At 36.5% G+C, this 16205-nt stretch overlaps 2 protein-coding genes across 3 annotated transcripts; one reads left to right on the forward strand and one right to left on the reverse strand.

Moving 5' to 3' along the window:
- Positions 1-3565: 3565 nt before the first annotated feature.
- si:ch73-344o19.1 (uncharacterized) lies at positions 3566-16115 on the reverse strand. 2 transcript variants are annotated; one of them, XM_067363652.1, is made up of 5 exons: positions 15986-16115; positions 12217-12495; positions 10259-10534; positions 9564-9730; positions 3566-3663 (listed from the first exon to the last, which is right to left on the reverse strand). In XM_067363652.1, exons 1-5 carry the CDS (start codon positions 16047-16049, stop codon positions 3619-3621), a joined length of 831 nt encoding a protein of 276 aa, XP_067219753.1. In that variant the 5' UTR covers positions 16050-16115; the 3' UTR covers positions 3566-3618. The 2 variants fall into 2 exon arrangements, with proteins under 2 accessions (XP_067219753.1, XP_067219752.1); XM_067363651.1 differs by lacking the exon at positions 3566-3663 and adding an exon at positions 5904-6987.
- LOC137003013 (uncharacterized protein PF3D7_1120000-like) lies at positions 3682-5672 on the forward strand. Its single transcript, XM_067363021.1, has 7 exons — positions 3682-3716; positions 3816-3914; positions 4038-4136; positions 4272-4388; positions 4525-4623; positions 5095-5192; positions 5555-5672. The coding sequence occupies exons 1-7, from the start codon at positions 3682-3684 to the stop codon at positions 5626-5628; spliced, it is 621 nt and encodes a 206-aa protein (XP_067219122.1). The 3' UTR covers positions 5629-5672.
- Positions 16116-16205: the final 90 nt, after the last annotated feature.

Genomic DNA, 16205 nt, shown 5'->3' on the forward strand with positions numbered 1-16205 from the left:
TGTGGTCATATCAAATGCAAGTAGATCAATAAAATATTTTAGTAGGTATTTTATTTTGCTTGTGATTTATTATTACTCACTTTCCATTAGCTCACAAACCCTTTGCAGTTCCCCCACAATATATATTTAGATATTTATCATCAATCAATATATCAATCTCTTACATTTGAACTTATTGCTTCTGTCACAGCTAGCCATATTTTAACCATGTTTATACTTTTAACTGACAATATAAAAAAATAGTTTTTTCCTATACTTTTAACTGATAAATGTAATTGTTTTCACAAAGAAAAGATTTATGCTGATTCTAAGCAACTTGAATAAATGCATTTTGAAAATGTGATTATTTCAATGAAATCAAATAGATGCAAATAGTTAAAGGATTAGTTCACTTTCAAATGAAAATTATCCCAAGCTTTACTCACTTTCAAGCCATCCTAGGTGTATATTACTTTTTTCTTTATGATGAACACAATCTGAGATATTTTAAAAAATATCCTGACACATCCGAGCTATATAATGGCAGTGTATTAGTTAAAATTAAAATTAGTTAAAATTAACTAATACATTAACGAATATGAACTAACATTAAGCAATTTATTCTTACAGCATTTATTAACCTTTATTAATGAAAGTTTAAAATGTTCATATTCATGTTAGTTCACAGTGGATTAACTAATTTTAACAGATACAATGTTTGATCTTAAAAATGTATTAGTAAATGTTGAGATTAACATGAACTAAGATTAATACATGCTGTAAAAGTATTGTTCATTCTTAGTTCATGTTAACTAATACAAACCCAATGCCAAAAAGTTTGAACACTGTACAAATTGAATGCAATGTTGTGGAAGTTTCAAATTTCAATATTTTATTCAGAATACAACATAGATAACATATCAAATGTTTAAACTGAGAAAATGTGTCATTTTAAATGAAAAATAAGTTGATTTTAAATTTCATGGCATCAACACATCACAAAAAAGTTGTGACAAGGCCATGTTTACCACTGTGTGGCATCCCCTCTTCTTTTTATAACAGTCTGCAAACATCTGGGGACTGAGGAGACAAGTTGCTCAAGTTTAGGAATAGGAATGTTGTCCCATTCTTGTCTAATACAGGCTTATAGCTGCTCAACTGTCTTAGGTCTTCTTTGTCGCATCTTCCTCTTTATGATGCACCAAATGTTTTCTATGGGTGAAAGATCTGGACTGCAGGCTGGCCATTTCAGTACCCGGATCCTTCTTCTACGCAGCCATGATGTTGTAATTTATGCAGTATGTGGTCTGGCATTGTCATGTTGGAAAATGCAAGGTCTTCCCTGAAAGAGACGACATCTGGATAGGAGCATATGTTGTTCTAGAACTTCGATATACCTTTCAGCATTGATGGTGCCTTTCCAGATGTGTAAGCTGCCCATGCCACACGCACTCATGCAACCCCATACCATCAGAAAGGCTTCTGAACTGAGCGCTGATAACAACTTGGGTTGTCCTTGTCCTCTTTAGTCCGGATGACATGGGGTCCCAGTTTTTCAAAAAGAACTTCAAATTTTGATTCGTCTGACCACAGAACAGTTTTCCAATTTGCCACAGTCCATTTTAAATGAGCCTTGGCCCAGAGAAAACGCCTGTGCTTCTGGATCATGTTTAGATATGGCTTCTTTTTTTGACCTATAGAGTTTTAGCCGGCAGCAGCGAATGGCACGGTGGATTGTGTTCACGACAATGTTTTCTGGACGTATTCCTGAGCCCATGTTGTGATTTCCATTACAGTAGCATTCCTGTATGTGATGCAGTGCAGTCTAAGGGCCCGAAGATCACGGGTATCCAGTATGGTTTTCCGGCCTTGACCCTTACGCACAGAGATTGTTCCAGATTCTCTGAATCTTTGGATGATATTATGCACTGTAGATGATGATAACTTCAAACTCTTTGCAATTTTTCTCTGAGAAACTCCTTTCTGATATTGCTTCACTATTTTTGCTTCACTTTACTATTGGTGATCCTCTGCCCATCTTAACTTCTGGGAGACACTGCCACTCTGAGAGGCTCTTTTTATACCCAATCATGTTGCCAATTGACCTAATAAGTTGCAAATTGGTCCTCCACCTGTTCCTTATATGTACATTTAACTTTAAACATTTAACGGCCTCTTATTGCTACCTGTCCCAACTTTTTTGGAATGTGTAGCTCTCATGAAATCCAAAATAAGCCAATATTTGGTATGACATTTCAAAATGTCTCACTTTCAACATTTGATATGTTATCTGTATTCTATTGTGAATAAAATATAAGTTTATGATATTTTTAAATTATTGCATTCCTTTTTTCTTCACAGTTTGTACAGTGTGCCAACTTTTTTGGAATCGGGTTTGTAACTAATGTTAACAAATTGAACCTTATTGTAAAGTGTTACCTGTTTCTTATGCATCGCATTAAGTCTATTAGTTTATGTTAAAACTGTGATCCAAATGGATGGAAATTTTATATGCAATTCAAAAACACACATCTTAAATTTAGGCCTAAATATTTTCAAGTGTACAACAAGTGGTTCTGTTTTATTGGCTGATCTTTGGTCTGGCATCCCAACTACTGTAGATTCCCAGAGAAATGGTGGAGTCTGACCTCCTCCAGCAAGAAACACCAGGTAAAATATCAGTACAATACATTAGAATATACACTGATCAGCCAGAACCACCTGCTTAATATTATGTAGGCCCCCCTCGTGCTACCAAAACAGCTCTGATAAGTCGAAGCATGGACTCCACAAGACCTCTGAACATGTCCTGTGGTATCTGGCACCAAGATATTAGCAGCAGATCCTTTAAGTCCTGTAAGTTGTGAGGTGGGGCCTCCATGGTTTGGATTTGTTGGTCAAGCACATCTCACTGATGCTCAATCGGACTTAGATCTGGGGAATTTGGAGGCCAAGTCAACACCTTGAACTCTTTGTCATGTTCCTCAAACCATTCCTGACCAGTGTGTGCACTGTGGCAGTGTGCATTATCCTGCTGAAAGAGGCCAGTGCCATCAGGGAACACCACTGCAATAAAGGATGTAACATGGTATCAATCTTTAGGTAGGTGGTACATATAAAAGTAACATCCACATGAATGCAGAACCCAGGGTTTCTCTGCAGAACACAATGCACATGCACCTGGCCATCCACCCGATCTAAAATAAAACGTGATTCATCAGACCAGGCAACCTTCTTCCTTTGCTCCACAGTCCATTTTTGATGCTCAAATGCCCATTGTAGGTGCTTTCAGTGGTAGAAATGGGTCATTATGGGCACTCCTACCAACACACTGTGTGTTCTGATACCTTTCTATCATGGGCAGCATTACGTTCACCTGCTGCCTAATATATCCCACACCTTGACAGGTTCCATTGTGACCATATAATCAGTGTTACTTACATCACCTGTCAGTGGTTTTAATGTTGTGGCTGATCAGTGTATATTCCTAGAATAATGTTTCAGATTATAGTTGATTGACTTTATTTCAGTAGTAATTGTGGTGTGTTTTGAAGGGAGGGAAAGAAAGAGAATAACAAGTTTAGCTGCTACATTTACATACTGAATGTTCATGTTTTATTGTATTTGAAGCCTCTTTGGTCATTTTGGAGACACCAGATAAGGATTTTTCTCCACTCGAGACACCTGAAATGAGACGGTGAGATGGTTAAAAAAGAGACAGAAAGTGTGAGACGGAAGTAGCTGTCGCTCTCATTAGAGACACATGCGAGTTTCACATTCAGTCGCTGCATAATTAAGTGCCTCTGAATAATTACTTATGCTTTTTATGGGTTTAGATCCCCTATCCCAGAAATTCAGTTTGGTCTAGAGGACATCCCAGAGGAGAGGGTCCCAGAGATGGAAGATATTACAGTGGATATTGAGGAACGGTTAAGGTACAGCGTAAAACTCTCTGCTTCTTTTTGATGTAATGTAAAAAAATTTTTTTTACACTATTGTGTTAATACAAGTGTATCCGGTATATGCATTTTTGTTATTTATGTTATTTGTTATTTTAGATCACCTGTTCCAGAAATTCAGCTTGGTCTGGAGGACATCCCAGGGGAAAGGGTCCCAGGGATGGAAGCAATTACAGTGGATATTGAGGAACAGTTAAGGTACAGCGTAAAAATCTCTGCTTCTTTTTGATGTCAATGTAAAAAGTTTTTTTTTTTTTTTTTTTACACTATTGTGTTAATACAAGTGTATCTGGTATATGCATTTTTTGTTATTTATGTTATTTGTTATTTTAGATCCCCTGTTCCAGAAATTCAGCTTGGTCTGGAGGACATCCCAGAGGAAAGGGTCCCAGAGGAAAGGGTCCCAGGGATGGAAGATATTACAATGAATATTGAGGAGGAACGGTTAAGGTGCGTAAAAATCTCTGCTTCTTTTTGATGTCAATGTAAAAAGTTTTTTTTTTTTTTTTTTTTTTTACACTGTTGTGTTAATACAAGTGTATCCAGTATATGCATTTTTTGTTATTTATGTTATTTGTTATTTTAGATCCCCTGTTCCAGAAATTCAGTTTGGTCTGCAGGACATCCCAGAGGAGAGGGTCCCAGAGATGGAAGATATTACAATGGATATTGAGGAACAATTAAGGTACAGCTTAAAACTCTCTGCTTCTTGTTGATGTCAATGTAAAATGTTGTTTTTATTTTTTTTTTTACACTATTGTGTTAATACAAGTGTATCAGGTATATGCATTTTTTGTTATTTATTTAAAAGTTATTTATATTTACATTATTATACAATAGCCAAGTCACATGTATTTATATAGCACTTTATGCAATAAGTGTCAATGTTGCAAAGTGCATTAGTTAGCAGCTCTACAGAAAATAATAGTCGTTATTTAGCTCAAATCAGTTCAATGTTGATTCAGCAGCTCAACAGTAAATAATTTTCATTATACAGGAAGTTTTGTCCAGTAGTGTCAGTACAGTCAAATCAATATTATTACTGAATATAAGGTATCTTTTCAAGTTTTACAGAATAATATATTATTTTATCATTATTTATTTATTTATTTATTTTTGCTTTGCACATTTCATGTATTTATTTCTTCTGTTGAAGGCTGCAGGATGTTACTGAAGATTTAGTGACCTTTCACTCTCTGCTGCCCCCTCAGCCCAGCCGTAGAATTGTTGCCCACATATTTTGGAGATTGCTAGGTAAGACTGTGGCAGATGATTTACAATCCCATCATGCATGACTCTTGTTAGTGTAGACAAAATGAATGAAATGAAATTAGGGGTTGAAATGAAAATGAAAGAAATTAAATTGGGTGATTGCCAAAAAATGGAGGAATGGGGAGCAATTTTTGCAGTAGACTTGTGGGCCAATTAATGAAACCAATATTATTTTCAACACAAACACACAAAGAAAATCACCTGCTAGATGCCAATAATGGCGTGAGTTGGAACGCCACAATTAACAAAATAAATATAACCAAATGCTCCAAATTCTTAATTTATTGAAAAGTTTAATCACCTGGGAAATTATGCTGTCTTGTTGTTTCGTCTTGTGTTTACAGAGCAAACAGTTGCAGGACAGGTCACAGTGCGACAGGACGAGCCGTATGGTGACATCATCATTTCACAGCCATAGATCGGTGGTAAACTGATGACTTGCCATTGTTCTCAGACAAAACTGTTATGATACATATTCACATGATTTTTTAAATCAGCGTTCATGTTTATGAATTTTTTAAACAACTGAAAGGTCTTCAGTTGTAGTAACACGTTATTGATGGTTTAACACATTTTTGTCATTGTTTATTTAATATTGTGATGTTTTTTAATCTATGATAAACAAGTTTCGTCTTTTTTAGAAATGAAATTAACGTAACTCAGTATTTTCTATATTATTCTGATGATGCCATGTTTATTACAATATTCCACTTTTTTATTATAATATTAAATGTTCTCTGTGTTATAACATGAGGCTTCACAAAATATAGTTTTCTTCTTTTATTACAAACTCTTATCTTTACAGGTTCATCTCAACAACACAACTGTGCAATATATATTTATCAGGTTGTTTACCGTAAATCAGTTTTGGCACAAAGTACATTAGGCACTAGGTTTACCACAAATACCAGCATAGACAGAAGTGAATATGCTAAAATACATGTCAAGTTATTTCACATACCTTCATAAGCGATCAGGACAATCAACCATTGTCATAAATATCAAAATCACAATTCAACTGAAAATTGAAAACCCAAAATTGTACTCATTCTAGAACAATGTCTCATAAAAAGTAAAATTTTCCTCACTACAATGTCATAACTCTATATGTCAGTGCAAAAGTCCAGAGACATGTATGCTAAACCCAGGGAACTTTTTCCAAAAAAATTATCTTGGAAAATAATCCAAAGCCCCTGAAAAGAAAAAATGCAGTACTATTTGCTTGTGTAGACTCAAGAAATGTAGACCTTTCATAATAAAACGTTCTATAAAACAGCAAAAGTGTCATAATATTGAGTACAATTAGAGTGTCTAATAAAAGCAAACATTATCTGTAGGAAAAGCTCTAATTTACTAAAAATACTAAATGTTTCTTCTACATGGCAAAACTTTGTAATGGATCTTAAGGGGAATAAAATGTATATAAATTACTGTTTTGTTTATTGTTTTTTTAAACTCAAACATTCTCTTATTGTAACTAAACAACTGTTTTATTAAGGAACTGTGCAGTTTTTAGCAGAGAATAAGACTCAACATCATTTTATTCTATCTTATGAAACCCTTTTTTATTTTCTAATATTACGCAACCACATTTTAGCATCAAGGCCTCCTGAGAATCATCAAAACTGATAATCAGAGATCAGTTGAGAAAGCGGTCTTTCAGGGGAATTGCACCAATAACAACACTGGTTGCCTGAGGAATCAAATAATGAAATGGTGGAATTTACTCTTGCTAATAGGTGTATCTTGACAATGGCGTGTCTTCTAGGAGATCATCCTGCAGAAAAGCAAAAACATTTTTTACTTTAGATGCCAGCACTTGAATTATCTGATTTTATCATAATCAGTGTGGATTTGCCAACCACATTTGCAAAACATGACACAATCACCCTTATCTATATGTAAATCTATCAAATTCACAAAAGTCTCGATTTTAAAGGTGCCATCGAACGTTTTTTTACCAGATGTAATACATCATAAAGTACACAGCTAATATAACCCTCAAAATGGATCTTTACAAAGTGTTCGTCATGCAGCATGTCTAATCACGTAAGTATAGTATTTGTTTGGATGTTTACATTTGATTCTGAATAAGTTTGATAGTGCTCTGTGGCTAACAGCTAATGCTACACTGTTGGAGAGATTTATAAAGAATGAAGTTGTGTTTATGAATTATACAGACTGCAAGTGTTTAATAATGAAAATAGCGACGGCTCTTGTCTCCGTGAATACAGTAAGAAATGATGGTAAATTTAACCACATTTAACAGTACATTAGCAACATGCTAACGAAACATTTAGAAAGACAGTTTACAAATATCACTAAAAATATCATGCTATCATGGATCATGTCAGTTATTATTGCTCCATCTGCCATTTTTCTCTATTGTCCTTGCTTGCTTACCTAGTCTGATGATTCGGTTGTGCTGCTCCAGACGTTAATGCCTGCCCTTGTCTAATGCCTTTCATAATGTTGTGAACATGGGCTGGCATATGCAAATATTGGGGCGTACACCCCGACTGTTACGTAACAGTCGGTGTTATGTTGAGATTCGCCTGTTTTTCGGATGTCTTTTAAACAAATGAGATTTATATAAGAAGGAGGAAACAATGGAGTTTGAAACTCACTGTATGTCATTTCCATGTACTGAACTCTTTTTTTCAATTCGATGGCACCTTTAAAGGGCCCCATTATGCTTTTTTGGATATTACTTTTCAGTAGTTTGAAATATAGCTGTTTGTGAATGTAAAAGGTTTGCAAAGTTTCAAAGATCTAATTGTATGATAAATGGGGTTATTGTCTCCTAAAAGAAAGTACCGATTCTGATCTGCTGAAATGAGTCATCAGTAATTCCAGTCTCACTTCCTGTTACATACCTACATAGTTTTGAAACAAATTAACATAATGCTATGGTCTTTATTTGCTGCCCACACACGTCTACTTTGACCCGCCCTCAGACACTGTAGTTGTAGCTGAGGCTTGATTTTGGTTCATGTTGTCGACATGTCAAGAAGCCGCTGTTTTCGGTGCTAGGGAAGTAAATCAACCTTTCATGCAATTTCAAAGGATGAGGACTAAGGCTCGAATTGATACAGTAAAACCGACACCATCGTTACTGTTCGTATCAGAATCAAAAAGAGCTTTATTGCCAAGTATGTTTGCACATGCAAGGAATTTGTTTTGGTGACAGAAGAAGCTTTCAGTATCACTGGGTACACAAGCACTGGGGAAGATCTGGAGCTGAAATTCACTGTAAGGCATCGACCAATCACAACAGACTGTACCATCTGTCCAATCAGAGCAGTGTAGGCTCTTGGAAAGGAGGAGTTTAGAGAGACCAAATAGTTTATTGTTTATACACTGAGAAAAAGAGGTGATGCTGCAATATATATTATGAGAAAATTAGTGTTTTATAAAGTGCACGTAAACCTATTGTAGGAGGCAAAACAAAATTAGGAGCCTTTGAAATAGCATAATAGGGGCTCTTTAAAGGATTAGTCCACTTTTAAATAAAATTTTTCTGATAGTTTACTCACCTCCATGTCATCCAAGATGTTCATGTCTTTCTTTCTTCAGTTGAAAAGAAATTAAGGTTTTTGATGAAAACATTCCAGGATTATTCTCCTTATAGTGGACTTCAATGGAGCCCAAACGGTTGAAGGTCAAAATTACAGTTTCAGTGCAGCTTCAAAGGGCTTTAAACGATACCAGACGAGGAATAAGGGTCTTATCTAGCGAAACGATCATTTTAGAAAAAAATACAACTGTATATGCTTTATAAACACAAAATATCACCTTGAACATACTTCGGGTTTCCGCATTCTTCAAAATGCTTACGCTGTATGTCCTCCGCCTTCCCTATTCTACTTACGGAAAAAAACAAAACTGGTGCTGCGTTCGTTCTGTAAGTAGAATAGGGAAGGCGTAGGACATTCAGCATAAGCGTTTTGAAGAATGCAGAAACTGGAAGTACATTCAAGGTGATATTTTGTGTTTATAAAACAAACAGTTGTATTTTTTTCGAAAATGACCGATCTTTTCGCTAGATAAGACCCTTATTCCTCGTCTGGTATCGTCTAAAGCCCTTTGAAGCTGCACTGAAACTGTAATTTTGACCTTCAACCATCTGGAGGCCATTGAAGTCCACTATAAGGAGAATAATCCTGGAATGTTTTCATCAAAAACCTTAATTTATTTTCGACTGACGAAAGAAAGACATGAACATCTTGGATGACATGGGGGTGAGTAAATTATCAGGAAAATTTTATTTAAAAGTATTATGACTTGCTGCCCAAATGCTGTGTGCAGAAATATGTAATTATCCAAGATTTATGATATAGGCATGAGACTCACCATAGGGAGATCTTGAAGCCGATGAAATTCTGGATGCTCACTTCGCTGGCGGAACCTGAGGAAGAGGACGGCCGAAACCATAGCAGTGCAAATGATGAAAATGGTGACCAGAGCGGCAAGCAGGGGGTCCAGTGGTGATGTAGGGCGGTGGGGAACCTTCCCTGATTCTGGAAGATTGATAAATTGAGCGGAAACTGATTATCACTATCACAGGAACTAATAAAACTGAAGAAACATAATGGAGCCCTGCACAGACCACAGAAGTAAATGCAGATGGAAAATTAATTAAATTATCATCTGTCATTGTGCTTAGACCTCTACTGCAAGACCAAAGACACCACTCAAACATTTTCTGTCTCTCATACTCTGGCCTTAGTTTAAACAGAGGCTTAAGGGTTAGTTCACCCAACCCCCCCCCCCCCCCTTCCAAAAATTTTTTATATATTATATATATTTGTATATATACATATTATATTAGTTCATAATATAAAGTGATTGTATCTCTTCGGAAGACTTGGATTAAACCACTTGATTCTTATGGCTTACTTTTACAATATCTTTATGAACTTATTAAAAATGTGGTCTTATGGGTTTGAAATGACATGAGGATGATTTAATGATGATAGAATTTTCATTTTTGTGTGAACTATCCTTTTAAAGTAAATGGCAGGGACAAACATTTGCTATCCACACACCTTGATCACCCACATCCAGTTCAGAGGGCTTGTCCTGGTCTTCCAAAGGAGCAGGTCCAGTGACATCTGAACTGCTGGTCAGGGCAAACTGGGATGTCTGAGGGTAACTGGGGGTGAATGGTCGAGCTGATTGTGTTGTCTGGGACACACTGCTGGTTAAAGTGGAGAAGGTCTGATGTCCTTCACTTGGACTGATGGATGTTGCAGGAGCTGTGGCTACTGAATCTGAAACAGTGCTCTTCAAATAAGAAAGAGATGGACTGCCAACAGAAAAACCTGCAGGAGAAAAATTGGCATAATAAACACAAGCTTTGAGCAAAGAAGGAAAATGGACTGAAAGTAAGATTTAAGGATTTGAAGATTTTATTAAGTTTTTTTTTTTTTTTTTTTAAGTTATGAAGAGCATGTAGACTGTGAGTGGTGCTAGTCTATGCAAAACTCTCTGCCACAATTCAAAACAAGAGGGTGTGCAGTGCTGATTTCATGAAAAGTTCATGAAAGTTCATTAACAAGTTAATTAACACTGAGAACAAAGATTAATCTAATTAGCAATTTATAGGACGACATGCAGATTTCTTTTAGATTTAGACATCATATTTTAAAAACAATTGTTAAAAATATTTCAGCATCCACAAATTCAATTTTGATAAAAAATGCTTTTTGTCTGATATTTGTCTTTTAATTTTTTTGCTACAATCACAGACAGACAGATACAGAGTTACAGATAGATAGATAGACAGACAGATAGATAGATAGACAAATATATAGACAGACAAATATATAGACAGACAAATATATAGACAGACACAGATAGACATAGATAGATAGACAAAAACAGATAGATAGATAGATAGATAGATAGACAAATATATAGACAGACATAGATAGATAGATAGATAGATAGATAGATAGATAGATAGATAGATAGATAGATAGATAGATAGATAGATAGATAGATAGATAGATAGATAGATAGATAGATAGATAGATAGATAGATAGATAGATAGATAGATAGAATTCCCATGGAATAGAATTAGCTAGTTGTGGCTAGTTTTGGCCGTGATTGGGTGGGTTTTGAATAGCAAATGGGCTGGTTTTGTTATGCAAATCTGGCAACCCTGGTCACTGTAATTTTCACCGTTTTATTGTCTGCCAGGCAAGTTTTGAAGAACTTCTGTTTTGAAGTTGTTTTCTTCTAACAGTCATACTTAAGGTCTGGCATAAGTGCAGTAAATCAATAAGTAGATATTCATCTGCCCTAAATATAGCTGTGTTTCCAGTGAAATGACAGTATGCGAGAGGGATATTATTTACAAACACAGTCATGTTCCAAAATGTTACACCCACGTCCAGCCATTATTTACAGATAGACGTTTGATCAAGTGGGTGGAATGTGACATTTTAGTCTCACAAGTTCAGTCTTGATTCAGTCACATAAAGGCCAGTGTTTTATCTTTAAAGTGGAAAACAGTGATGTACACACACATGAATCACTGTATTCATACAACGATATGCGATTATTGCCACTATCTTTACTGTCATCTCAGCTTGTGGTTGACCAATAGCCGTGAGTTTTTCAATGGCCGATGCCAATAGCAACATCGAGAGAGCAGCTGTGATATATTATTAACTGTAAATAATATTAAATATTTAACCCCCCTTACTAAAAAAAAAGTTTAGTAATTATTCGTGTAATTCACTAGCAATTTCTGAGTAATTTTTTTTTTGCAGAGCTTTAACTTTGATCGTTTCATTTGAATGTGATAATGGTTTGAAGACTTAATTTTAAACATCTTTCAACTCTTTGTAACTGTTCATTTTTACAGCCTTATCCTCCACTGTCTATGTTGTTGTTCTCAACACTATGGATAGCAAATTTGTTTTCAAAGCCAAGTTAGACTGATTAATAACAGATAGCATTTGCAATTAGATTAGGGTTAAATTTGATTAGTCTTGCCTGGTACTGAGGCTGTCTCTGTGTTGTGGGTGGTGACATCTTGTAGCGCAGGGGTCTGTGAGATGGCTGGTGATGGAGAGGTGTCATTGGATGGCTGAGATGGAGGAGGAACAGTAGGTGTGACCTTGCTGGTTGAGAAATCAGTTGGAGGAGAGGAGATGCTTTGATAGGCTGTACTGGGTCGTGATTCCAAAATGTCATTTTTTGAAGTCACGTGATCTTTAGGATTGACTTCATTCAGAAGGGAACTCACGTCTGGGGGTGAGTCTGTTGTTCGACCTTGGGGAGAAGTAGAAAATATCTGCATGAGCAAACCATTCCAGCTTGTTTATTCAGAATGTATTGCCCAAAATTGCACAAAGTGCAAATAGCGTCCCTTGTTGGCAAATGCTATTTACACTAGCTCCACCCACCAATGTCTGGTTGGGCCACTCAAGTTTTAAAAATTTTGCATAGAGTTCAATTTCTTCAGTGGCGCAGCAGTAGTGAGTAAAGCTCGCAAACCTGGCTTTTAACGCGATCGATGCGGGTGCCAAGCTTGCAGTTTTTTTTATAAAAATGAAAATAATGTTCTAAAAGTGGAAATAAACCTTGAACGAGTGTTTAGTAATATTAAAAGTGTTTATTGGGTAGGGTTAGGGGAAGTTGTAGGGAGGGTTTTTATTCTCCCAATAAGGCAGCATCCATTTAAAGGGGCTCTATGTAGGAATGATACCCAGTGGTCAAAATAGATACTGCAGTCCAAATTCAAAATATTGTTTGTCCCGCCCCCTCCTTCAAAGACGCGGGTTGCCAGCTTGAGCACGCAACAAGAGGGAGCGCAATGGACCCTTCGCTAAGCCCCGCCCTCCTTAGTTACTGTTGCTACGCCTGTCAAGCTTTCGCACCTGGCAAGTCATTTATAGTATGTAAGCACCGGTGTCAGACATTTTCAAGGAGATAATTAGTCATTTTTGATAATTTTGATAATCGCATTGCAATGATAACATTCTCCCGCTTATATTTTTAGCACGCCAGGCTAACGTTACTCCGTCTTGCCTTTAATCATATTATTTCACGTTAAAATACGTTATATGCATTATGAACAAAGAACCGTCATTATTTCCAAGCAACGATGTGCTGAGTTAGCTAGCTAGCTAACCTAACGTTACCCGTCAGATTGTCCTACCCGGGCTTACTGCAATGTGCACACATCAATATTACATCATTGTTGTCATGATAAATAACACAAAATTACTGTATTTGCATTATTATAAGTAAGGGTAGGTTTAGTGTTGGGGTAGGTGTAGACATTAATAAAGCACAATATGATAAGTAGCATTTTTCGCTATCGATTTATACTTGTTCTAACGATTAATGCTATATCATCTATTGTGCTACCACTACTGTACTTGCATTATTCATAAGGGTTGGGGTAGGTGTAGATGTTAATAAAGCCATAAACCACGTTAATATCACGCTGGAAGCACAATCTGATAGGTAACGTTAGCATTTTTCACTCTCAGATTTTGCTAACGTTACCTACTGTTTCAATGGGAGGTAGCAAAATCTGACATGGTAGCACAAATTGTCAGAACACCGGCATTTCTCCCCTTGGGTTTTAGGTTTCGGGAAGGGAAAAAATTCCACTACTCCATCCAAACTTTTAGGATACCGGGTATCAGATTTACACAATCCATACGCACAACACTTCGGCATGTTCCCTCGCTCGAAAGCTTGACAGACCTCCCGCGCCTAGTTACGGTGGCTAAACCGCGATTGGCCTGTGGCGGTTTTCGGGCATGGCTTAGCAAAGAGTCAACTGACAATGAAAGCTGAGGAGACTTACACACTGTAAGCTGATGAGTTTATTTATCTGTTTTAATATGCTGTTGTTCATGGAGATTTTTCAGATGGATGCAGAGGCTTTTTAGGTCAGGTAGAATCTGCGATTCTCTGACCCAGTTTGTTTGCTGGTTTCCATGGCTACAATATGCTGTGTTTTCCGCCAACTGGCAACCTGTGATGTCAAAATACTATTGGATAAACTGCAGCACGTGGTTTCGCACAGACCAAAACAAAGACAGACATTCCGACAAGGAACGCACATTTCAAAGTAGAATATCTGACTGTAGCATTGTTTTTCTGAGAAACAAGTAAGTGAACTTAGCAAGTTTCCTAAATATCTGTAAACATATTGGGGTATTTTTATGCTTTATTAAAGTAAAAATCTTACATATAGCCCCTTTAATAATTTTAATATAATCATTAAGTATCTGCCAATATAAAGTATAGATAGCATCTAATTACTATTTACTCTTATTGCACGGAACTGATACTCGTACATGGTGTAAAATAGAATCTCTCGCTATTTTCACCTAGTGTAAATAGCATATCACTAAGAAAATGCTGCTATTGTCACTTAGTGTAAATAGAATATATTGCTATTTTCACTTAGTGTAAATAGAATCTATCGCCAAGTAAATATGCTGTTTTCACTTAATGTAAATACTAAATAGCATCTATTGCTAGCTGCTGCCTAATTAAAAATGTCCAAAAACTTCTTATTGACAACTGTACTTGTAGAAAAACATGAGCATTTAAAAGGGAATATGTTCATTTGCAACAGCAGGGTTCTCCAGCCCTGCTCCCCGAGGGCTACTATTCTGCAGTTTAGCTCCTCCAAACCTAATCAAACACACCTGAAGCAGCTAATCAAGGTATAGCAGGTAAGTGTGTTGGAGCAGGGTTGTGCTACTGTGCTACAGGAAGAAAGCTGTGTTCTCATGCTGAATCGGTTACGTGGGCGTTCAAGGCCAGATCTGAACAGCCGAGTTTAATGGTCACACACTGAATCCTCAGAACAAAGCAGTTGTGACCTTTATGTGTCAAGAAGGAGCAGAGGAACAAACAAAGGAACAAACAAAACAGATAAAAGCAGATTTTGTCCTCAAATCCTGCACGTGCACAGGTTTTTTTTGAAGATTTAGAAGACAGAAAATAAGAAAAGAATATCACGCTTCACTATTCTTCTCAGCTATGCCATAAACTATAGTGGCCAGTTAAACTAGGCTAGATGCATAAACAATGAAATGTTACTTTAGAAGAAAAGAACATTTTTTGTTTATGCAGTCAGGAAACACATGCCAGATTCGAACCAATGTCTCCCACATCAGCACCAAATCGATGTGTCGGATCAACCTACACGTTCCAAAAGTTAATGAAATTAACACATGAGAACTGAGTTCATCTAGATTCTTTAAGCGAGAACTCGTGTTAATTTAACTTTTGGAACGTGTAGGTTGATCCAACACATCGATTTGGTGCTGATGTGGGAGACATGGGTTCAAATCTGGCATGTGTTTCCTAACTGCGTAAACAAAAACATTTTTTTTTTTTTTTTTTTTTAAAGTAACATTTCACTAGCACTTCAGGGGCAAATACAAATAAATACAAATTGGAAAGTATTTATTGAACAGATGTTCCCAAATGTATTGTTCCCAAATGTATGTATTGTTGCAGTATTGTAACATGCAAATTGTCAATGATGACATACTTTTCAAAAGAAGATAGATAGATAGATAGATAGATAGATAGATAGATAGATAGATAGATAGATAGATAGATGTGTTTCATTTATATGCAAAACAATGTAATTACAAATTAAGACGAATAATGACTATTCCGAAAAACCATGCGAGCGAGACAAAGCCTGTAGAGACTGTAACATTACAGAATCATGTTGCAGGATCCATACTAGAATCAAGTAAATCATAAGCCATGTGCTTACCTTTTATGACAGATAAATGAAGAACCATCGCCGTCCATATAACAAAAGCGCTTTGTGTCCTCATGTTAAGATAAAGCGACTCAAAGCGAGCGCGCGCAGACACCGTGTAGCTTCGCTCTGTGATTCCCGGGATGATCTTTCCGTTAGATGACAGCGGTCATCATCAGCGCTAAAAATATCTCAAGGGGTCTGGGCTTCAAGAGCGGGGTGTGGTTAACCG

This window comes from Chanodichthys erythropterus, chromosome 16, assembly GCF_024489055.1.
Source record: "Chanodichthys erythropterus isolate Z2021 chromosome 16, ASM2448905v1, whole genome shotgun sequence".
Classification (NCBI taxonomy): domain Eukaryota; kingdom Metazoa; phylum Chordata; class Actinopteri; order Cypriniformes; family Xenocyprididae; genus Chanodichthys; species Chanodichthys erythropterus.

Excerpts from the sequence above, each read along its gene's own strand:
- LOC137003013 (XM_067363021.1), top strand. The coding sequence starts at position 3,682 with ATGGTTAAAAAAGAGACAGAAAGTGTGAGACGGAA. Across the intron at positions 3,717-3,815 it reads ACAGAAAGTGTGAGACGGAA|ATCCCCTATCCCAGAAATTC; the intron begins GTAGCTGTCGCT and ends TTATGGGTTTAG. Across the intron at positions 4,389-4,524 it reads ATTGAGGAGGAACGGTTAAG|ATCCCCTGTTCCAGAAATTC; the intron begins GTGCGTAAAAAT and ends TTGTTATTTTAG.
- si:ch73-344o19.1 (XM_067363652.1), bottom strand. The coding sequence starts at position 16,049 with ATGAGGACACAAAGCGCTTTTGTTATATGGACGGCGATGGTTCTTCAT. Across the intron at positions 10,535-12,216 it reads AGAGACAGCCTCAGTACCAG|GTTTTTCTGTTGGCAGTCCA; the intron begins GCAAGACTAATC and ends TTTCTCCTGCAG. Across the intron at positions 3,664-9,563 it reads GGCTTCAAGATCTCCCTATG|GTGTCTCGAGTGGAGAAAAA; the intron begins GTGAGTCTCATG and ends GTCTCATTTCAG.